This window comes from Brienomyrus brachyistius, chromosome 13, assembly GCF_023856365.1.
Source record: "Brienomyrus brachyistius isolate T26 chromosome 13, BBRACH_0.4, whole genome shotgun sequence".
NCBI lineage: Eukaryota > Metazoa > Chordata > Actinopteri > Osteoglossiformes > Mormyridae > Brienomyrus > Brienomyrus brachyistius.
Genome location: NC_064545.1, coordinates 15,756,261 through 15,779,431, shown reverse-complemented (window position 1 = coordinate 15,779,431; position 23,171 = coordinate 15,756,261). Strand labels below are relative to the sequence as shown.

At 51.3% G+C, this 23,171-nt stretch overlaps 2 protein-coding genes across 2 annotated transcripts; one reads left to right on the top strand and one right to left on the bottom strand.

Annotated features, from left to right (window-relative positions):
• The first annotated feature begins 403 nt into the window (after positions 1–403).
• Positions 404–7,551, top strand: fan1 (FANCD2 and FANCI associated nuclease 1). The gene is made up of 13 exons (XM_048972864.1): positions 404–2,029; positions 2,416–2,556; positions 2,911–3,121; positions 3,289–3,522; positions 4,369–4,500; positions 4,593–4,701; positions 4,860–4,979; positions 5,399–5,563; positions 5,818–5,995; positions 6,195–6,298; positions 6,391–6,585; positions 6,838–6,966; positions 7,141–7,551. Exons 1-13 carry the CDS (start codon positions 832–834, stop codon positions 7,276–7,278), a joined length of 3,054 nt encoding a protein of 1,017 aa, XP_048828821.1. The 5' UTR covers positions 404–831; the 3' UTR covers positions 7,279–7,551.
• Positions 7,539–22,866, bottom strand: LOC125706268 (myotubularin-related protein 10-like). The gene is given in 17 exon segments (XM_048972865.1): positions 7,539–9,471; positions 9,563–9,694; positions 9,696–9,743; positions 9,844–10,014; positions 10,159–10,331; positions 10,435–10,505; positions 10,775–10,844; positions 11,234–11,364; positions 11,455–11,543; positions 11,657–11,744; positions 11,835–11,964; positions 12,169–12,262; positions 15,079–15,221; positions 15,806–15,878; positions 17,104–17,240; positions 21,621–21,681; positions 22,020–22,866. Coding segments are annotated over 17 exon segments (2,274 nt in total). The 5' UTR covers positions 22,077–22,866; the 3' UTR covers positions 7,539–8,865.
• Positions 22,867–23,171: the final 305 nt, after the last annotated feature.

The following is a 23,171-nucleotide window of genomic DNA, read 5'->3' as shown; positions in this document are numbered from 1 at the left end:
GGGATCGTCAGCCTGTCCGTTATATGCACAAACAGGTCCAATGTTTTGATTGAATTTCCATTAATTTTAAACAAAATATCCATCAGAATTCGACACAGCGTTGCCCATTATATCATCCTTATTATTACTAAATCCGTATATCAAACGTAATCTAGAAAAGATCATCGGGATAATTATTTAACCTTAAGTACTAAATAAAGCATTTAAAAACCTACTATACCGTATGAAATTACGTGATTTTAAACTGCTTATGTGGGCTGCATGAACATGTAAAAAAATAAATTGCTAAATTGCTATACATTGAAACGCTGGCTGTTCAAACTGATCGATTACACAGTCGATTGCTGTGGTCTAGACAGGATGCTGCGTTTGACTACTTCTGCCTTTTAGTCAGATAGCGGGATAGAATGTTTGCTTTTGCGCACGTTATGATCAGCCGGATAAACGGGAAGTTTCTGTACGTGAACATTGGGGTAACGTTATACATTTTCAAGAAATACGTGACTTTTTTCAAATCTTTTTACTATAGAAGAGCGAAAGCCAGTCTGTATGATACTGCATCACGTGCAAAAGAGGACATTAAAGCTGCTATTTCTTTTGTTCCAGGTTGTTTTATTTGCGTATTATTGTATTGTAGTATTGTAGTTCAATGAAATCACGTTTATCAGATTTTTCGTAGCAGCAAATACGTGTTTGAACTCGAACCCGTTAAAATTGTATATTAATACCGGAGCTGTATAGTAAGTGTTTGTTCTTTAGCGCGGTTTACTAAACGAATGGGACAGAAACTTACCTTAAAGCGAAGGCACTTTCTTGACGCGGTTAGGTTTTATGGCCGAGCGACGCTCGTCTTCGGCTGTCAAGAAGAAGAAACCCCAGGGGAGATTATCCCTGACGAAAAGGAGGCAGGGAAGCAGAGATGATGGCTGTGGTCCCCCAGCCTCTATCTCCTCGTTTTTCAAAAACGCACCGCCAGCCAAACTGGCCTGTCCTGTATGCGGCGAGATGGTGCCTCGATTCTCCATCAACGAGCACATCGATACGAGCTGTCAGCGCTTCCAGCGAGGATGTGAACAGCAGGCCATCGCTGTCACCTCTGGACATGAAACAGTCCTTCACTCCTCACCTCAGGACCCCAGTGCTGGCAGTGACCTGGCCGGGAGTCCACACGCCGAGGAGAAGAGCCAGTCCACCAGCCCTTATTTTAAGAAGCAGGAGACAGTCCAGTTACACGAAACCAAAGAGAATCCTGCAGATAAAGTCATTCAGACTGTTGGTTTAGGGAGTTTGTCCTCAAAACTGTCCAGAAAGCGTCTGAAGTTCTCTGTGAATGTGGAGAAATCTTGCACTGAGGCTGCCCCTCAAAACAGAAACACTTCTGAAGACACAAATAGGAGCGATAACATCGGTAATGTTGAGACACATTTGACTAGTGACAGAGACTTGGTTCCTAAAGGTGCTGTTCCTCAGGGCGAGGGGGAGGGACCCACTAAGAAAGAGGTGACACCCACATTTCTCCCTCCAGTGGAGGTCGTCTCAAAGCCCCTCGCTGCCTCTTCGCGGCTGAGTAAAAGGAAAGCGGGGGGACCAGGCAGGGGAAGCCGAGCCCAGAGCTCAGACAGAGCAGCAGCCCTTGATTCCAGCAAGAGGCCCAGGCACGATGGGGTGGGCATCTCTGCACCTATGGAGAACCCTCAGCTACCCCATCGAATCCACACTCCGGGCACTAATCCCAGCCCCAGCACAGCAAAGGGGCCTCTGGCCATAGAGGATGACAGTCCTCCAGTAGATGGCTCAGAGGCAACTCAAGCCACCAGTACAGTGCTGGGTGCAGCGCAAGCCCAGTCGGAGACGTCTAGCGCTGACCAGAGTGTGGAGGAAGCGGAAGGGAAAGGAGAGTCACCTCGTCTACCGTACTACCTACGCAACTTCCTGATGGTGCTGGAGACGGTGCTGGAGAATCCAGACGACAGGCTGCTCTTCAGCGAGGAGGACCATGGGGTAGTCCACACCTTCAGACAGCTGTCAGGTATCCCTGTAAATAACCCCTCTGTAAGATCCTGCAAATGCCACAAGCCTATTCTATAGTGCAGTATGTAGCAGTTCTCACACAGCCCAGATGACCTTGGACCCCCAGAGGTTTTTTCTCCCTACTTGGGACTTTTTGGTTCCTCTCCTCCATTGTCATCTGGCTTTCTTTCATTTCTTTGTCTTTCCTTTTCCCAGTTTTTGTGTTATTCTATCTTAACGATGTCGTATTACAGCACAGCCATGTAAAGCGCCTTGGGGTGGCCCTGTTGTGAAAGACGCTATATAAAAATGAATCGCATTGAATATAATATTGTTTACATTCCTGCTCCTGGTCATACATCCTGACGCGGTGCCTCCTTGTTTTTCCTGGGCCTCGAACCCCAGCCGTGGGCCAGATGCTGTACGTGCGTCTGTTCCAGAGGAAGCTCCATTGGCTGAGAGTGAGGAAGCTGGACTATGCCGAGATCGGACCGGAACCGAGCGCGGTGGTGCAGGAGATGGCGGGACGCGGCCTAGTGGAGACCGGTGGGCACAGGGCCGCTGAGCGCAGCGCTACACTAAATGCTAACTGCTCGTAGTTGGTGGCTTTGAGGTGCTTATTAGGAGAAGCACGTTATAATGACCGGAAGATAAACTATTAAATGGGCTAAGTGATAATAAGATTTTAAAGGCTGTAAATCTGCTAATGGACTTATTAAATAGACTAAGTAATACACCTGATTATTTATTTATTGCAGGTTAAAGTGGTCTTAGTATCAATCAGTGCTTATTTATCGTTCATGTAGAAACGATATGTATAACTGAGCAGTGCAACTGACAGCGTGACGCTGTTTTCCGTCGCCTGTGCTGAGCTGGTCACTGTGTGCCGTCACGCCGCAGAGAGCACCCTGGCCGACCTGGGGGAGGCGCTGGATCTGCTTCCCGCCCCAGAGCTGAGGAGCCTGGCTAAGACCTTCCACCTGGGGGGGCCCGGGGCCCAGAAGCAGCAGCTGATGGAGGGCCTTCTGCGGCTGGGCCGACAGCGCTCGCTATTCGCTGCGGCGGGGGCGGGAAAGGGTGCTGCGGGGGCTGCAGCTGTGATGCTCAAGAGGTGAGGGCTGGGGGGCAGGATCCATACAGGGCTATTTATAGCTGGGGTGGCCAATTTCCTTGCACTCCCCGGACACAGTTAAAGTCATTACCCCCTTCGCTGAAGCACACTCAGCCAGCAGGTCCCCCCCTCATCTGAGCTCACCCCCTCCCTTCTGCTTCCATCAGGGCAAAGGCACTGGTGGGGCCTTGCGTGCGCGTGTGCCGTGGCCCCCGCGCCATCTTCTCCCGCCTCCTGCTCCTCTTCTCACTCACCGACAGCCTGGAGGAGGAGGAGAGTGGCTCGGTGGGGCATGGGCAGCTGTACACCCTCTTGCTGGTGAACTCCGGACGCCTGGCCTTCCCCGCTTACACTGTCCAGCGGAAGGCCAGGATTTTCCAGGACAGAGATGATCTCATCAGGTTAGGCTGCTGGGGATGGCCTGGTGGGGGCGCTATTTTCTGTGTCATTACTGCTATGCTTCTTTTCATGATTATTTTATAGACAAATCATTAAAGGAACCACAGAAATGTGACCCCCTGCAATAATTACACATCCTCTGCCTATGATCAGAGCCATCTACCTGCACCAAGTCACTCATCCAGGCTTCTTAAGCATCCTGCAATATTGGCCTTTGAGCCAAGCAGTGTCTGCAGACAGGGTCTCAAATCCCCTGTCCGGCTGCAGGGGGCAGTGCTGAGCACAGCCTTCATTTTTACCTTGATTGTGGTGACAATCGAATGAATTGCAAATTACGGATCACATTAAACCAGCCAGTCAGATCAGCGTTAGCATATCGTGGGGACGCGATAAATGGAAATAGATTAATATTTTTGCTCATTACATCAAATGCAGTAATTAACGATTATTACTGTTTACTGAAAAGAACCTTCTAGTAGGCTATGAATGAGTGCCAAGTTATTCTTAAAATGAGACTGATCATATCTAAGGGAATAGGGATTGAAACGGATTAATTAAAAGATTTGGTGTAGCATCAATAAAAAATCATACAGAATCCTCAGCCAGCATGTGTGGTTTAACATTATATAAGCCCTGACATTCAGTCTGGTAACAGCTCAGTTAAAAAGAAGTTTAAGCTAAGACAAAATACTTACAGTGAAGATGTGTTCTTGGTTAGTGTCTGTCAAAGACCTTCGCTGGCTAGCTTAGAAGTAGCAGGAATGAGTGCAAGCAGAAAGCTGCATGTGGGACACCAAGCTCCGAGGGAAGCCTGGTAACAGAACCCGCTTGGCTTGTGCCGCTTTTAGGTACGAGGGCGCCGTACACAGCCTGCAGGAAGTGGGCGTGGCCATGCAGGGGGGCAGCTGGGACGACGCCCTGGGCCTTTACCTCACAGCCAAGGCCGCGTGGCAGGAACAGGGGGCCAGCTGCTGCCTCAGGTGAGCACTCAGCCGAGCGCTCAGTCAGCTGGCTGGACGGGACCAGCGGGAGGCGCTCTAACACGCCGCTCGGGAATCTTCTTTTCCCTAAGGCACCAGGAGGAGCTGCCTCTGTTTCTGCGCTGCTTCACAGCCGGCTGGGCATATACCCGCATCCTGTCCCGGGGGGTGGAGATCCTGCAGAGGCTGCGGCGATACGAGGCAGGTGGACGCCCACGCCTGCACACTCGCATGCCCCCGCACCAGGCTGCATGGCGCAACATGCGATTTAGGCCAGGTGGCTGCTGCACCCACACACAGGATTCTGGGTGATGCTGACAGTGTTCGCCGGCACTTGGTGGCGCTCTGTCTTTTTGTAGGAGGCTGTGGAGGAGCTGAGATCCCTGTTGTCCCAGTCACTGTACTGTACAGACAGCAGAGGGCGCTGGTGGGACCGATTGGCCCTTAACCTGCAACAGCACCTCAAACGACCTGAGCAGGTAATAGGGGTCCTTCAGTCAGACTTAAAATGCTAAAACGGTGTTTCTCAGTCCAGTCCTCAGGCACCTCTAGACAGTCCACGTTTTTGCTCCCACCCAACCTGAACCAGGTATTCTGTGTTCTTGATTGATTGATTGGTTTTAGTTCAGGTGTGCTGGGACTGTTGTGGAGTGTCTGGGAGCCCACCGAGAACTGGTCTGAGAAACACTGCTGTGAAATTCCACCGTTGAAATAGAGTTTGATATGCATGGGGCAAAAGTTCAGTCACAGATCAGTCAAACTATAATACTGTAATTCACTGCTGGAGCCCTTCAGCTGTATTGATTCACAGGGTCTTCTCTGTCTCCCTCCCCTTCTCTTTGCCTCTCTCTCTCTCTCTCTCTCTCTCACTTCCCCACCCCCCCCCCCCCCCTTGAAGGCTATCAGTGCCATCCGGGACGGCCTGGTGGACCCGCTTGTGCGGACGGGCCATCGACTCTCCCTGTACCAGCGTGCCATGCGCATGAGGGACTCTCCGGGCTGCAGGCGGTTCCGATTGTTGCTGCGTGACCTGCCCGCTGTGGTGGTGAAGGACGTAGTGCATGTATGAGGCTCGACCACACGGGGCAGTACAGGGCCACATGGGAGTGTTAATGAAGGCCCTGGGTTTTCTTTTTGATTGATTACATCTGCTTCACTTATCTGTATTCTCAGCTGGGGCAGCTTCTATACTTAGTACTTTGCTGCAGTCTCTGTGCTGTCAGGGCTGGTCTCAGTCTCTCAGTCTCAGTCTCCAAGCAGTCGGACTGCAGACCGTGTGTTTGAGCACACTGAATGAGCCCCCCTACATCCACTCAGGTGACCATCCGAGGGCAGTTATTTCCACATGCGGGAGGCGTGGGCAAGTCCGTCTTCTTAATGCCTGCGGACGAGGGGGATGAGGACAGCGGAACCGTGGAGAGCAGTCGTTCTACTGTCATGTGCTCCGTGGAGGAGCTGGCCCTCGCCCACTACCGGCGCCTCGGTTATGACCAAGGTGGGTCCCATCGGCTTGGTCAGCCGTGCATGATGCATAGGTCTACGTTTGTAAAAATTTTGTTGAAATTAGTCATTTACAGGTGATTCTGGGAAGAAAAAAAATCAGTTAGTCCTATATGCTGTACCAGATGGTCCATCGGATAGAATACAAAGAATGCAATTCAAAAAGACAAACATTTCAATGGGTCTTTTTTGAGGAATTCATGGAGAGGGTTCCACCTTCTCCACATTGTTTGGCCTGCTGTTATGGGACATCGTTTTCATGGAAGGCATTCCTGACGTCTTCCGGAATCCCTATCAGGTAACGAACGCTCACAGGATCGGCACGCTGCCTGCGATCCGGGACTGTGGTGTAACCCCCTGTGCCGTCGCCCCCCCCCCCCCCCTTCGCAGACCTGCCCGCTGGACCTTCATACCGACAGCTTCTACGAGAGTCGCATGGAGGCGGTAGAGGCACGGGTGCGGCTGCTGCGGGGGGCTTCCGTGGAGACGCTGCACGGCCTGCTGGAAGCGACGTGGAACGCCCAGCACGGGAAGATCTGCGTGCTGGTGAACTGGGAACGCTTCTCCTCCCTGCAGCAGGCGCAGGTACACGACCCGGACCCCGGCACCCAGACACCTCGCATTCTCCCAGCACCCTTACAGACAACGGCTACCCTTAACTACCTTTGAAGTAGAGCAGTCAATCAAACTCCTTATAAAGGCTTTGAGGTTCAGCTGCAGTCTGACCCACCAATGGCATAAGAACAGGCATAGACGGTGAAAAGCGTGCACGATCCTCGCCCTCAGCAGGGGGGCCCAGCCACCAAGGCTCATGTCTGCTCTGCGCTCCTTTGGTAGAGCCTGGTGACCTGCCTCAGGGGGCCCTTCCTGGCAGGGCTGGTGCAGCGGATGGCCCAGGATTACAGGCACTGTCGGGGCGGCCTGCCCGACCTGGTCGTGTGGAACACTTGCAACAGCACGTATAAGGTGAGATCACATGACCAGAAGCACGCCCTGCGATTGTTCAGATCAAGCAAATTAACCGTCCACCTGAGGTACGAGGGGGCCGTGCACAGTCTGCAGTAAGGACACACAAGGCGGGGCATCTCAGCCATGACGGCCAAGTGTGACCCCGGTGATCTCTGGTTTGTCTTCTTTCAGCTGGTGGAGGTCAAGGGTCCCAACGACCGGCTCTCCCAAAAGCAGCAGATCTGGCTGGACGAGCTCCGTAAGCTGGGCGCAGAGGTGGAGGTGTGCCACGTGACGGACGTGGGCGCCTTGGGGGAATGCCGGGACTGAGCCGCTGCGGGGCTGCCACCTGAACCGGCCCTGGGAGCGGCGATGCCCCCCAGCTGGACTGAAAATGAGGGCCAACAGAAACACTACGGAGGGGCGGGGCGAGCCGTCCGGGTCCCTGTCCGAAATACCTCAGCCGAATCCACTACGCAATGCGCAGATATATCCTCTGTACGCCTTCTGAATACTGCTACTGTTGCACAGAGTGGGTTCTGTGTGATGCAATAATAAAGTTTATCATGAGATAATAAAAGACATGCCAGTTAATGTTAAAAACGTTTTTATTTCACATCAGAGCATCGTATTAAATATTAGACGGGATCCATACATGGTGGCCACAGAAACAAACTGGAAAAACCGTCTCCATAACAACTTCAGACACCCCCCCCCCCCCCCCAGCACTGGCCCAGATAGGGTGGCCCCATCCACCAAGGGCCGGGGCCCTGAGCGAACAGACAGGATTATTTTGCAGTGCCGGTCACTGGACTGCTGCTTTCTGTCCAAAGCATCCATCTCACTGTCTTAGAACAGTCAGTGTCATCATCTAGAACACATCCAACAGATAGCTGGCTCAAATTATTCCACACAGAGGTTAGAAAGTTAAGGTAAAGTCATGATAAACTTGTCAATAAAAGCAGCAGAACCATTAGTTACTCAAAACAGTTTAAGACCAACACCACCAGTGAACCTTCAAAGATGAGAAGTGATGGACAAACGCCCTTGGGTTTAATACTAGTGAGGGTGTGGACAAGGGGAAAGACAACAAAACCCAATCCAAGGCTTCCAGGTGTGAACTACGGGCAAACCACCCCCGCAGCCTGGAAGGGGACCCCACGGGGGGGGCAGCCGACTGGCCACATCCTGGGCAGCGCGGCTTTCAGATAGGAAGTGGTCACGTTCAGGTTCAGCAGCAGCCTGGGCAGGTCTGCATGACATCTCAGCTCCGCCCAGGCCAACAGCCAAGGTCTCCTGTCATACAGGCGTAAGAGCTGGATAAATCTGGGCCTATGCGGAAAACTAAGGGTCTCCTAGGTAACACTAAGTACCAACGTAAGAGTTAGATTTACATCTTAATTACTCAGCAGATGCTTTTGCACAACGCGACACGTTTGAGAAAACAAGATCCCTGGAGCAACTGGGGGTTAAAAAGATCCTACTCAAGGACACGAAAGAGTAATGACAGTACAGGGATTCGAACCGGCAACCTTCTAGTCACAAGCCCAGTGTTGTGACCCACACAGCACACCCTCCGAGTTTTGCTACCCTGGGATTCAATTTCTTTCAAAATATGCTGCATTTCATGAGCCCAGAACTGACCCATCGATACAGGTCAAAAACAATATAAGAGAAAGTCTAATTACCAACAGAAACCTGGCAACTGTGAGGGGAAAGTGTGCAGTAAGTAAAAAAATGTGCGATTTCAGCTACTTGTGCAAACACCACCAGCAAAGAACAGCAGCACAGCTAGGAGAAACAATTCTGCCCTTCACCTTGACTCCTCCTCAGTCCTCCTTCGCCGCCAGAACCTGCAAGGTCTACAGGCGCACCATGAGCCAGTGCAGTGATTCAAGTTGTCCAGTTGATGGCGCTCTAGAGCCCAGCCCCGCTGAGAAGCTTGCTGAGTGGGGTTCCCAGCGCGCTGGGCCGGCTCAGGTTCCCCGCTGGGGAGAAGGGAAATGAGGAGCTTAGATATTCAGGCTGCTGGGGGGGACCGGCCAGGGGCCCTGTCTTGAAGTACATCTTGGTTTGCTCCGATGGCATCCTATGGGTGAGTCCCGGGTTGGGACTGCCAGGGGGGAGTCCGGGGGGAGTGGTGGCGCCCCCGTACTGCCGCAGCCTGGCCTGCAGAGTCTCGATCTCGTCGACCAATAGGGATAGTCTGTGGAGGGCTGTGATAGGGCCACCTCGGGCGATGCGGGCCTCGGGAACCCAGCGCAGGAAGTAGAACCTCCACAGCTGCAGGTGTGAGGGCAGCAGCTCAGGCAGCAGCAGTCCGTGGGGGTCGGCAGGCCGCGATAGCCAGTCCCGGATGAAGCACTGCAAGGGGCTATCCGGGCTGTCGGGCTGCGCGGGTGCCTCTGAGCCAGGGAGCAGCCTCAGCACCAGGGAGTTCCGCCGCGGGAGGGTGGCGTGCGCCCCTAGCGTGCCATTCTGCAGAGACGCTGTCCCCCGTACCGTGGAGCTGTAGATCTTCGGCTGGAGGCGGGATGTGACAGGAACAGTAAGCGGCCCCCATCGCAGTAAGACCGAGAGAGACTTGCCAACATGCTGTCGGGGCGGGTCTCACCTTGGCGCGTCTGAAAGTCCTCACCCCCCCATTCTGCACACGTGCAGCCACACCCTTGCCCACATACATGGGGCTGTTAAACAAAGTCTGGTCCCTCAGGCTGAACTGCTGTGACCAGTCCCACACTGGGGGGGAAGCGGACTGCCCTGTCCTCTCCCAGCTGCCCGCCCTGGGCGAAATCCTAGGAGGAGAAACATAAAAAAATCAGCCATACTGTGGAGTCAAGTCTGCCGTAGAACAAAGCCTGGTGAATTCGGGAGCTAGAGGGGGGCGAGGCTCACTTGGCTATACTCCGCCCACTGCCGGGGGCAGTTGAAGAGGAAGGTGCTGAAGATGGGAATCCACATGCTGTCACACAGCACAGCCAGGTAGATCTCCGTGAATTCGAAGGCGGCGGGGTGTTGGCGAATCAGCTGCCACACGCAGTCCAGGAAGAGGAGGAACATGGGAGACTGAGGAGAGACACGGAGGGTCAAAGCTGTTCCAGGGCATCTTGGCATGACGCTGCAGGTTGAATTCCTTACGAATTCTTTACATGCGCAGCTGCATGTTCAGCTAAGCGATTCAGGCCGACCGCCCCTGAGGTCCAGCCGCACCTCCTCTCCGTCGCTCCTCTTCAGGTGGTTGCATCGGTCCAGGAAGCGGTGGCCCCCCATCACCCACTCCTTCTGCACCAGGCTCTGGAAGCCCACCAAGCTGCGGAAGTGGGGGTCCAGCATCATCTGGACCAGGCAGGAGACCACGCAGCTCAGATCCCGATCCTCCTCCTCTGTTATAGAATTTTGGGGGGAGGGGCTGAGATAGTCACACAGAAGGTCTGGGAGGGGGGTAATGACTCCGCAACATGGCAGAGATGAAGAGCAGTGGTTCACCTTGCAGGATGACGGACATGTGTCTCCCCTCCAGCATGTACACCACCTCTACTGACTGTTGCAGGAAGGCACTGGGCACCAGGACAGGAAGTGATGTTGTAATATTAAGTAAGTAATTAAGTAATATTATATTATACTTAAGTATACCATAGATCTGACAAAAAGATTTACAAACACTGAAGCAGCAAACTGCGAAAATCAGTACTTGTGTCATTCTCAATACACTTTTGGCCCCGGCTGTACACCCCCCAAACAGCTCTCTCCTGGTAGTGCAGCATAAAAATTTCATGCCGTGTATCCCAGCTAAACTCAAGATAGAGACCGACGGCCCTGCGTCTACCTGATATTGTCCAACCATCCAGTGCTCTCTACAGACGACAGCCACTTGTCCTCAGACTCCTGGTAGGGCCCTGCTGACAGGAAACCTGTCTGAGTGAGCGGAGTGTGCAGTGACGGCTGAGGCATTGGTATTCAGGTTTGGGAAATGGGACACTCATGCCCTTAAGCACAACTGTAATGCTAATCCCAGTGGCGAGTGCGACACAGCTCTTCCCAAGGTGCAGGCACGCAAAGTGCCAGCAGGCTTAAACCTGCAAACCACAGGCAATAAATGCACGCACCACAGACTCTTCCTCCAGAGTCAAACTTCGACATTTCTCACTCAGAGACTTCAGTACTGCAAGTTGCACGAGAATCGTGTAATTGCACTGCTTTTCAGCTGAGCTCCTTAAACCCTCTTTGCCACACCTGGCGCACTGTGTCATTCCCGTCAAGCCTGGAGGCGGAGTCACATACTCACCGATTGCGCAGAGCTGCCTCAGTCTGACAAAGGAGGCCCGAACGTCCCGGATGCTGGGCAGGCTCCTGTCCAGGTGGACCTTGTGCGCACTGCTGCGTTTCGGGTGGCTCTTAGTGACAGCGTTGCAGACCCTGAGCAGAGAGGGCGGCTGCTGTTACCCAACTGCAGCATTTACATCCACCTTCGATTTGGTGCCGTTTGACCCTTCCGGCTTGCCGTACCTCTGCTCCAGCTTCCTCTGCTCTGCCACGTCCCTGATGCCGGCTGTGCGCACAAGGGCGCTGCCGTTCAGGTGGTTCCAGCACCACAGCTGGAGAGGCAAGAGGCAGCGACACATGTGAGTCAGGTCTCCATGGAAACACTGTTTGGAGTCAGGGGGGAAGGGGCGCTAGGGGAGTGACAGAGGGTACAGTGCAGACTCACTGGGAGACGCTGGCCCACGAAGGAGCAGGACAGCTGCTTAAGGTCCTGATCTGCCAGCGATGCGGGAACCACAAAGTGCTCTGGGAGGCTGTGGGGAGGAGCCGCGCAGGACGGCACGTTAGACATGCAGGACGGCACGTTAGTTAGGTGTCAGATACTCCGCGATGCATGCCCTGACCTGGGAGAGATGGCGTAGCCCTCGTTGACAGAGCACACCCTCCACTCGGTCGCTCCAGTGCGCTTGATCTCCCGGTCCCAGTCGGAGGGGCAGGCGAAGAGTGGGGTGTGCAGCCGCCCCCCGTGCTCACCTGCTTGCACGGGGAAGTATGTGAAGCCACATTCTCACACCACATGGTCTATTCACTTTATACATCAGGATTGGGGTCATTCTGCTATCATGCGACTAATGACTGATTGCATGAACACTGAAGAGGTCAGGTAGCAGCTTGGATCTCACTGGCTGTGGCGCACATTTCTTTAGTGGAACTGCGGGGGCTCAGTCGGTACTGTACCTGCAGGAGGGCGGTACAGCTTCCCCACGTACTCAAAGCCAAAGAGCAACCGGGCATCCGTGGGCTGGGCGTAGTGGGCGATGGCTAGGCACACCTGGGGAGGGATCGAGGAGGGATGAGCAAGAACTCCAAACATTAGCCAGGGAAGACAGACGTTAATAAAGAGCCGCGAGCGCTTGACCCACCTGGAACCCTCAGCTCAGCACTGAGCATCCCGAATTACCCGCCCTGCAGAAAATCAGTCTGTCCATCTTGCTGTTCTGCAGCGCTCTGTAGTTATAATACCGCAATAACGTCTCTGTACAGGAAGGTCAAAAGACTCACACGACCTCCGATGACTTTTGTTAGGTCAGATCCGTGACCCTGGAACCTGACCGCGCTGCCTCACTCAAGGCCTGCTTACTTACAACAGGAACGCCAAGGGCTCATTCAGTAAGTGTTTCAAGCTGGGCGTTTAGGAAGGCAGGCGGGATGATGGGGGGGGGGGGGAAGGCGGTGCCACTCTCAAACAAAATCCCACATTCACAAGATTTATTTCACTGAAGTATTGAAAGCAGACGCAGGGCTGGATCACGCGGCTCATCTCTCCATGCACTACATGACGACTTGATTCTGATCCTGCGGAAGATGGAGCAGAGATGGTCTGTAACCATAAAGACGGCGTTTATCCAGCTATGAAAGCAGCCACAAGTCCTCTGGGGAGTCGAATGCCTGCGGCATTTTGGCACTTACGCGTAGGTGCTTAACCTGCCTTAAATTACACGCATGAATGTAGGAGTTTATATAACACATATTACAGCAATTACATAAGACGCAGATATTCTGGCGCTTCTCCAAAGACGGGAAGCCGGAGGAAGTGCAGTGTGTTGACAGAGCTAATGTCACTGCGGCAGAGCCGGGACCAAATGCCAGTGAAAGGCCGAGCGGCATAGCGGCCCACTGGAGCCTCATCAGGGAGCAGCACAAAGCCTCCCATTCAGGGCCGGATGGTGCAACAAAGCGTAGTGGGGGAGAGAGAGCAGGGCTGGGGGCCGGGGGCCGGGGGGGGCGCTCCCAGCTCTGTCATTTACTGGTACATAATGGGACGTCATACATTTCTTTCATTCCATCCATCACCAAGAAAAACAAAGCAAAGCAATCTGGGTTTTCAGTTCATCACTACAGGGAGAAAAAAAAAATATTTTTTTTGGGTCAAGTGAGAACTTGCATTTCGGCCTGCTGCCCTGCCACCGGGGGGCAGTCTGGAGAGCTAAAGCAAAACAGCGAGCCACAGAGACCTGGCTGAATCTTACCGTCAATGACAACAACACAGTAATATGAAGGTCTACGGACCTACGCAGCTCCTGGCTTCCTCCACTGAGCAAGTATCGCACCCAAGACCCCTCAGCTCAGCACAGAGGCCCCCACTTGGAAAACAAACCGCCCGAATTCACCCCCTGCACACATTCGAGAATTTGGCACCCGTGGAAGAGACGTGCGAGTGACTTACTCTGAATGTTCAGGAAGGAATAACTGAATAGACTTTCTGTTCTGCTGTATTTCTCTGCCCCCCCTTTACAGGGCTTCACACATTCATAGAAACCAGCAAATTCCACTGGGGTGGGGCTCTGGCTCCATGACAGCTGGCACGAGCTCCTTCGGATTTTCCAATATGAGCTCAGCCTCCCTAAGCATGGGATTTCTGCAGGTGAGCCGTTTAAACAACATTCCCAAATGCCTGGACCATCCCCCAGTTACCTGTTTGTGAATCCTGCACAAAATAATCAAACAAGATAGAAGCTTTTTCAGATTTTAGCTTCTGGGCTGTAGCCATATTCTGAAAGCCTGAGTCATTATTTAAGACAAAGAACGTCCATTGCGAGCAGCTGGGATGCTGTTTGCCAGCTGAGCAGACTCTGCCGAGCTCATCGTGAGCAGGGCCTGCAAACAAGACGTCAGCTGAACAAGTGCACCGCTTTCACAATTAAGTGGCCAGATCACAGTTACTTTATCTGTTACTTTAACGAGCTCACTGGTGAGTATTCAATGCTGATGATGATGATGATGATATGGCTTTCTTCAAAGGCCTTGCAAGACTCAACTCCATCTGATCTTTACAAGAATACAAATCAAACATGGACCCAGATAAAAACTTGGTCTGGCCTAATGCAAAGTAAATCAACAACCACATCAACCAAGACAGAGGGAACATTATCACAGAGACAGACACAATCTGATGGGTAGGACTGCAGGGCTTCCAGTGAAGGACCATCCGCTTGGAATAAACATGTTTCAGGCTCTCCCATGTACGCAGTACAAGATCTAGCTACTCCAGCATATTGGCTGGCCAGACTGGGAACCAGATCAGAAGGGATGGACTCCCGCTGTCATTAGTGGGGTGGGAGCTGGGGCAGACTGAGCTCTCTTTGGGGGGGGGGGGGGTTTGGGGGAAAGAGGGTAATAAGATTTGGAAAAGCATTCTGGGATATTTAAGCAGATCCAGAATGAGGGAATGTCCAGCTAACAGAGGAAGTGCAAAATGATTATTCACATTATGTAGATCAGTGTTTGCCAATCCGGTCCTTGGGGGCCCACAGACAGTCCACATTTTTGTTCCCTCCCAGCTCCCAGAGCAAAAACATGGACTGTCTGGCAGGGAGCCGGGAGGGAGCAAAAATGTGAACCGACTGTGGGTCCCTGTGAACTGGACTGGGAAACAGTGATGTAAAATTACCAGTTACACAGTTCATAATGAGGGTGTGGTTTAGCGAGACAAGGATTGAGCCTGTACGACGTAACGCACAGATTGGCGTATTCGTTACTGGCACACCCCTTTACTCACGCGAGTTTCTAAAATTCACCCAGTATAAACACAGACAAGGACCCAGCAAGGAAGCCGTTGGCATTTGGACTCCGCCGGCGAAGGCCTACCTTCCTGCTGCTTTCGGGGCCGGCCTCATCGAAGCGGAACCGCAGGACACGCAGGTCCTTGCAGTAGAGGACCAGCTCGGTAGGGCTGAACTTCAGCTTCCGATTGGATAACAGGATCTTCTGCTTCCCCTTCGCTTCATTCACTGACGTGGGGAGAAGCCGACTGGTTAGGATGCAGATGACACTAGTAAACCTACATTATTAAGAGTTTAACACATCATCTTGATTTAAGCTACAGATGACCTCCTTGGTACCACAGAACTAATGACAGAACCAATGATTTGTAATTACAAGCAAGATTTCAGCTGTGGCATCAGCTCGCTGACCGCAGGCGCGAGAAAAACCCGTCGGCCGCTGAGGCTCATTTTCTTTTGGTCTCTTCCTCCCACACGTGTAATTGTGTAACTTGCCTGTGACATCATTAATAATGCTGGGGGAGAGTACATGCTGAACAAAGCTACAAGACAGTGAGATGGGGAGGGGCATGTCTCGCTCTGCAGGGCTCTGGCAGGACAGGTCCCGCTCGGCCTGATACCAGAGCAGCGGAGAGCAGCGGAGAGCAGCATGCAGTCACAAACAGGATTAATCCTGTCCCAGCTTCTCAGCCACAGACGGGCATCTGTGCCATGACATCACGCGCGGATCAGCAGTGCAGACATTCCTGGTGATGTCACCGGGAGATTTTGGCTTCCAGATGGGCGTTTCCACTAGAGTCGGAGCTTCCTACCTGTAACCAGCTGCTCCACACACGCCAGAGGCACGTCATGGTCACCCAGTAGGCGGTTCCGGTACTGAAACACCTGAAAAAGGGTGAAGTGGAAGGTTTCAAGCCAGACAGCAGCAAGAAGCGCAAACAGCAAGATCCATTCACACCAGGTACCAGCAAGAAAAAAGTGAAAAGTAGCTCAGGTTAGATTTCAGAAGTCAGAATATTTTATATCCAAATAAAACAGACACAAAAAATTAAGTCCTTAACCAATATGGCTGATGAGGGACCTCGTTTTCACGGAAGGTTTCCACCATTGTCTCCGTTTACAATTGCTGTGTGGTTTTTGAAAGAAATGACGGCAGAGCACAGGTTGCTTAAAAATTAAAAATCCTTTATTTTCTTGAAAAAAAAAAAATCACACAGCAGAAGACCCTGCGTGACCCAAACGGAGGAATGACGAAGCTTTCGATCCAGTTCTTGAATCCTGGACAGCCAGTCACAGCACTGCTACAACATCGTCTGTGAACTCGATGACAGAAACACCCCTCTCCGCTAGCCAACGTCGGCTGGCGCTCACGTGCCCCGGGTTCACGCGGCGGAGCATCCATGCTCTTACGTAACGCCACTGCCCTTCCGCAGGCTTCACCACGCAATGGAGCAAAATAAACGACCCGAGTGCCGAGGAGCAGCTCAGCACCCACATGAGTGAGGTCGACAGCGGTAGGATAAAAGGGCACCGTAAGTCTCTCTCAATCTTTTGTTTTGGTTTCCAGGCAGAGGGGGGCGGCAAAGAGGGGACCCATCAAAGGAAACCTTGGCCAGAAATGGGGAAGCGAAACACAGTGATATAAGATGGTGCCACCAAGGCAGGTCTTAGTCAACAGGAGCAGGCAAACCCAGGTGGTGTCCAGATGAGATATGGGGGAGCATCAAACAAGCAAAGGGTTTTGGAAAAACCGACATCAGGCCAATCAGGGAGGCAGAAATCCTCACCCCAACAGGGAAGAAAGGGATCCTACGGTTTAGTCGATATTTCCCTTTTTATGGCATGCAGTAAAGCAGAGACGTCAATAAAAACACACTGCCTGCCTGGCGATTAACCCAGATACCTGCTGGACACGTGCGTTTCCACTCAGATGGCCTTACACAAGCAGGCTTTCCTCACAAGTTAAGTTGGAAACTATCGCTCACAACTCACAGTAATGCATTTATGCTTTTAAAGATAAAACTACTTTTAACAAAATAAAAGGAGCTGCAGAGGAATGCGGCAATGGCGGCGTTCGGGTCGGAAAGCCGGACTCATGGGCGACACATACCTGCTGGTCCAGCGGCTCGTGGCTCACGAAGGAAACCTTGAAATTGGTGCATATCAGCTTCCCCCACAGGTCATCCCGGCTGCAGCCAGTCCCCATACACTTCCTTACGAAGTTCACCTCACTCACCACGATCTCGCCTGCGACAAAGAGGGACATTAGGGTCATAATGCAATAATCAGTTTTCTGTGTGGTATTTTTTGATGGACGGCACAGCAGCTAGACCCCAGTCCGCCGTGAGACCCAGCACAGGCCGCCCCCAGGTGACCCCAGTCCGCCGTGAGACCCAGCACAGGCCGCCCCCAGGTGACCCCAGTCCGCCGTGAGACCCAGCAAGGGCCGCCCCCAGGTGACCCAAGTCCGCCGTGAGACCCAGCACAGGCCGCCCCCAGGTGACCCCAGTCCGCCGTGAGACCCAGCGACGGTGCTCCTCTTCCTCCATGGGCTCAAGTGGGTGTTTCTGGCTGCTAGTCTAGCCTTACTGCCTGGAAGTTACAACAGCATAACAACCCAGGGTTTCTGGGATATTAACTGCCGTGCAGGAAAGAACCCTAAGAACTACTGCTGAAGGCAGCAGAAAAATGACAGACTGCCAGTCTGGATTCACACATGAAAAGCACATTAAACCTGCAGGTACCTCACTCTGGCTGATGTTTACTCACGCTGAAGCACTATGGAAGATAGAGTGCTCAGACCCCTAAAATTCATACCGTTTAGATTCCAGTAATGACCTTTAACCTTAATATTTTTAGCAAGCCTGAAAGCATCACCATATAAGGGAAGTTTGGGGGAGGCGGGGGACAGGTTACGCTCAATATATGAGCAGAATGACAGACACAGTCACACAGATGTGCCCACAGGTAAAGGGGATAGCGATCAGGGATGTTAAAACCTGTCAGTACTGAAATATGATGTATGCCAGCCTGTTTGCCACTTGGTCTATGCCAATAGTTACCTTTCCTGGCACATTCTTACACAGGAAGGACAAAGAGAGAGACACGTGAGGTACAGAAAAGCCGCGGTCGCTCCCAAGTCTGCCACCGGAGGCGATAGGATGAGATGATTTAGGAATGATGGAGAATAGGCAGAATTCCTGCCCCTATTCCATTCGGATAACCTTTCCTGGTCACGTCTCTCTAAACAAAAAACTGGTCAGGGCCAGCAGGGAATTCATGGAAGGGAAGCGTTTAGCACAGACCTAAGATTGTCCAGTAGGCAGCACTAAAGACAGCCTCTGGAAATAAGCAAGAAACCAGATATAATCTGACCTTTACTGGGCCCACCGTCTATTAAAAGGAATGGTTTATTGCTGTTCACACTTCCAATTGAAAACATAAGGTGGGGTTATTTCCGTGTAAAGAAATCCAAGAGGAAAGAGTGTCCTGGATACAGATGGGCCACCTCTCCGGAATGCGAGGAAGTGTTTGTCCTTCCCCCAGAGCCACCTGATTCACCTGGCTGCCCACACCGCTTGCTCGGCTGGGCACAGCCGCATGGCGAGCCGCGCCAACACCAACTCCTTCAAGGAGAGATCGGCTCCATCCAGCAGAGGAATGTTTACAAGAACAAACTTCCGGAACATAGAGGCCAGGAGCCAACAGTCAGAAGGGTGCACAGCCTCAGAAGACTCCCAGTGACCCTTAAATAGGCAGCCATACAGCACTTGTTGAGAAAGCAAAGTCCTTCAGTGAAGACGAGCGCGCATGGGGGCCGTGCAGAGCCAGTCCGGTCAAAATACAGAGGTGTGCCAGGCATGACAGCAGACACCCGTGACAAGCACCCGCCCCCACAGTCACCACGGCGACAAAAATACGCTCGTCAGCAACAAAAACTCATTAAAACCCATGATGAGTTTTGACAATCCCCTGAAATACTGCCATCCAGAATCTGCAAATATACAATATCTATATACACGCGTTTATGTATTATACACACATACACCCGCTCGCGCACCTTCAGAAGCGACCCAGTAACTGTAGAGCTGAATCACCTTTCCAGCTAGTGGTCCCACCCACACGGCCTCAGACAGAGGAGATGACTTTTTTTAACCTATAAGGACCTCCTCTCAGCTCTGAGAAGTAAAGAAAGAACATCCTTGAATAACCTGTGGCTAAATACTGTTGCCCAGTTGCAATGCAGAGTAACTCAGGACAACATGACTTAGATAGTAGCCCTTCCTGGGCCAGATTAGCCAAAGGGCTATATACCCCATAAATTATGTACCGAATACAACTGGAGACGTGCTGTTGGCTTGGCCAGGCTCCTTTTCATTTGAGCCCAAAGGAAAAGGCACTGGGATGGAGCAGAGAGTTACTGGGACCAACAATAGCCCTCGGGAGGGGGGTGGAGGCAGTGGGAGAGGACAGAAACAGAGGGGGCAGGATAGCCGACCTTCTTTGTCCACAGATGAAACACAGAGTTTGTTATGTATGACACAGCCCTGAATGGGAGCATTGAGCAAGGGGCAGCGCTGAAGGTGACTCATTCATGTCACGTCCCACGACTGAGTGTGGCTGCCCCCCCCCCCACAAAATGACACTCACTCCATTCAAGCCTGCAGTACAGACAGCCACCAACAAGGCTACGAATTCACACGAAGCCCAAAGTGGCATATACTACAAGAAAAGCCACCCGCATCACAGGCGTAACCACAGACTAACAGCCAAGAAATAACAGACTGCAAACATAACTGGAACGGGAACTTACTGACACGCAACAAGTCAGCTAAGGAGGCACCCTACAAGCACAGAATGAAGGTCGGGGGAGATGTAGCAGACATAACCTGTGATTATGTCAAGTCTGACGCGTTCCCCAGCTGACAGACGACACACCCTGCACTTTCCAGCCACTTCTGCCCTGTTAAAAACATCACACCACAAACTTAAATAGAAATTTAACACACGGCACTGAGTCAGGGCGTCCATCACACCGACTCTGCTGGCAGACAAGGAGCTATAAAACCAGAGATACAGACCATTTAGAAGTTGTGGGTTATTAAAACAAACTACCTCTCTGGTCATGGGAGCCGTCCCTAACACGACCCAAATATCCACCCAATCTTTACTGCAGATTTCATTTAAAAAAATGAAAATAAAAAAAAAAAAACACAAACAGTGGGTCTAAATTAAAAGGCAGACATTCTCTTCCAGGGACCGACACCCTCAGGACGACGGCAGACAGCTTCACAGAGAACAGGCCCCCGTTACCAGCCGTCTGTCACTCGCAGCAGACAGCTAACTTGCCTGAACACTCACGGACACCAAGACGTGTCATTTCTATTTCGGCAGCAAAATGTGAAAACACACGAGGCGTGCCTGTTTTGAAAACAGGGAAGGTCCATCTTAACTTGACTAAATTACAGGGGACGCTGCCTTAACTACAAACTGTTCCAAGGATCTACTTTTAGAGCTGGTGAATCTCCCAGCTGGTCCTGTTCAAGGACGGTCTCTGTGGAAACAAAAATATATATACCACCAAGTAACAAAAAGCCATATTAGAACAATTCTTCCAATGTGTTCCACATTAACGCAACACCCCTTAAAACACACCCAGGACAATGACAGCTCAATAAAGACCAGGGTGAGAGATGTGCAGTTACTTTCAGAACCAGTAAATCCCAGAGGGGAGGTCGAGTGGCTAGATATTGGGGGGACTTTCGACCCAAAGCCAACTGAGTGCCACCAAAAGTGGGAAACAATGTTGAACGGTACGACGTAAAAGCCAAACTTTTTTTCTGTAAAGACAGCAAAATACACTCGTACTTGGCCCACGAAAAAGGTCATTTGATTTAAAAACTATCAATCCAGGTTAAAACTTTCACATTACTAGAGTGAAACAAATTAAACTATAGAGCACAGCCAGCAGAAGAAGCTGAAATCGCTATAGCAGGTTTGTGAATTCTATTACAATTTAATTCAAACGAAAGTCACACATAAATGTCTCCCTTGGGGTGTGCACTTTCCCGGCTGGAAAGAAAACCCTACTGGGCAGACGAAAAAGGCTGAGAGTGATGAAAAGCTTTAACAACCATGGGCCAGCTCGATTATGCAGCTGCCGGTGCCAGTGGAAGGGGGGGGGGGGCCTGGGGGCCTAGACAGATAACCATGGCGACTGGCAGACACGCAGGACCCCAGATAATCCGCCGCGAGGCAATGCTTCCCAAAAGGGCCAACGCTGTGTGCTTTTAGGAGGGAAAATGAGTAGGATGTGAGGAAGGATGAGCCGAAACACAGACAATAAGAAGAACAATGTGTCTGCCAGGCAGACAGTCAGCCTAACAAGAACTGCTGAAGACCTCAAGGCAACTGAACTCTAAGGTTACCTTTCCAGAGGACAGCAGGCTTGATATGCAGATGCTTAAAAGGGGGCATTTGGTTCTGTGCATGCTGGAGTGATCACGTATGAAAATCTGCTGCTTTTCACTAATAACAATAATAAAATGTAATGCAAATACAATAAGGAGGATCTCCTCGGGCGGCGAGGAGCCAGCAGCACCTGTCCATCGCATCTCGGCAGTTTACCTGGGAGTAACTTGGCTTCCAGTTTCCTGATGGTCAGCTGCGGGGTTTTCTTCATCTCGGGCTGTGTACGGAGTTACATGCCATTACAAACACATCATGTCTCTGTCTGCACTAACCACAGAAAAGATACGTACAAACCCTTGGGGAAAACGGCGTGCACGCATAAAAATCAGCTTTGTAAAGGCATACCGCGTATACGTACGCTTGAGTTAAACCAACAAGCAATAAAGACGTGCATCCCAAAGAATTACTACTTAGTACATAGGATGATAAATTTAACTGTATAACGTGCAGTTTAAAGTAGGCAACCAGTTATTTTCAGGTGCGCAACTATTAGAAGCGATTACTAATCCGTTTGCAACGTTAACGCGGCGGTAGAGATGCCTGTTAAACGCTTACCTGTAAAGGGGGGGCGCATGACTTTAAGGTTGGTTTCAAAGGTCTGATAGAAAACATTGTACGCTGAAGACAAGTAGGGTCAAAAAGCCAACAAACCAGCCTCTTACAGCTTACTCATTTACTCCTCCCAAGTTAAAACAACTAGTTACCGACATAAAACCAATACACGAAATGCTTTAATATTCCGATCGCTGGAAAAAGCACGAGTCGGCGAAGCAAAGACGCAGAGTCACATTTTACTCGTCGCAGCTCCCGATGCCGCTTATCTCTCGCTACGGTAACTTTGTTTCCCTCTAAACTTCAGCCACACGCCTGGCTCGGCGATCCGCCTTCCTCCGGCAGACACACGAGCTCCCCATGGCCTCTGCCTCCAAACGTCACCATCTCAAGCCCGAAACGAGCTGCTCGGCTCGATCACACCGCACTCGTCCCTATACTGGTGCTCAGGTCGGGAAAACCTCCGTCGGTGCGTCCATATTTGCACTTGGAGGAGGAGACAACTACTGCAGAGCATTAAAGACAAATGTCCGTAAAAGTCCCGTAAGCCTCCAAATCCACAGCACTTTAGCAGGACATACGGCGGGTCAAAGGTACGGCAATGTGCCTTTTATGCTGTTATGCATATTGTGCTCAGTGGGTTATGTTAAATATTCCACTCGGGCTCCTTGAAAAATATGTTCAAAACAAAGCCGCTTTTAGTCTGAGGGACGGAATCACGCCCCATCTAGTGGTGCATGGAAGTGTAATTTAAAGGCGTTATCGGGGAAAGTTTATGGAAAATGACTGCAATCCTTTTGCTGGAACGGAATTCCGAAGTCACATGATTGGACGAGGCCGGAGGCATAAACTATTGCCTCTCTATCTCAGATGCTTTTAACCCCCAAGTTTGAGGTCAGGCTAAATGAGTATTAAAGGGGAAAAACAACTGATTTCCGCCACTCAGTAAGTTCGCTTACAAGAAAAACGAATGAATCATTGAATGTGCTTATCTAAAACATGTATATGTAGTCATAAATCAAATACTCGATTTTGCATTATGAAATTACAACATGGACACAACCGAAACAAGGACAATGATGTCAGATAGGGTTTTAATGCATCAGAAAAAGCTGCCACGCATATCCCTGAGACCAGATTACTTAGGAATCTTAC

What these genes read in the sequence shown, in the direction of transcription:
- fan1 (XM_048972864.1), top strand. Translation starts at nt 832, where the DNA reads ATGGCCGAGCGACGCTCGTCTTCGGCTGTCAAGAAGAAGAAACCCCAG. An exon ending in ACGCGGCCTAGTGGAGACCG is followed by an intron (nt 2,557 to 2,910) that starts GTGGGCACAGGG and finishes GTCACGCCGCAG; the next exon opens with AGAGCACCCTGGCCGACCTG. An exon ending in TGGTGAAGGACGTAGTGCAT is followed by an intron (nt 5,564 to 5,817) that starts GTATGAGGCTCG and finishes ACATCCACTCAG; the next exon opens with GTGACCATCCGAGGGCAGTT.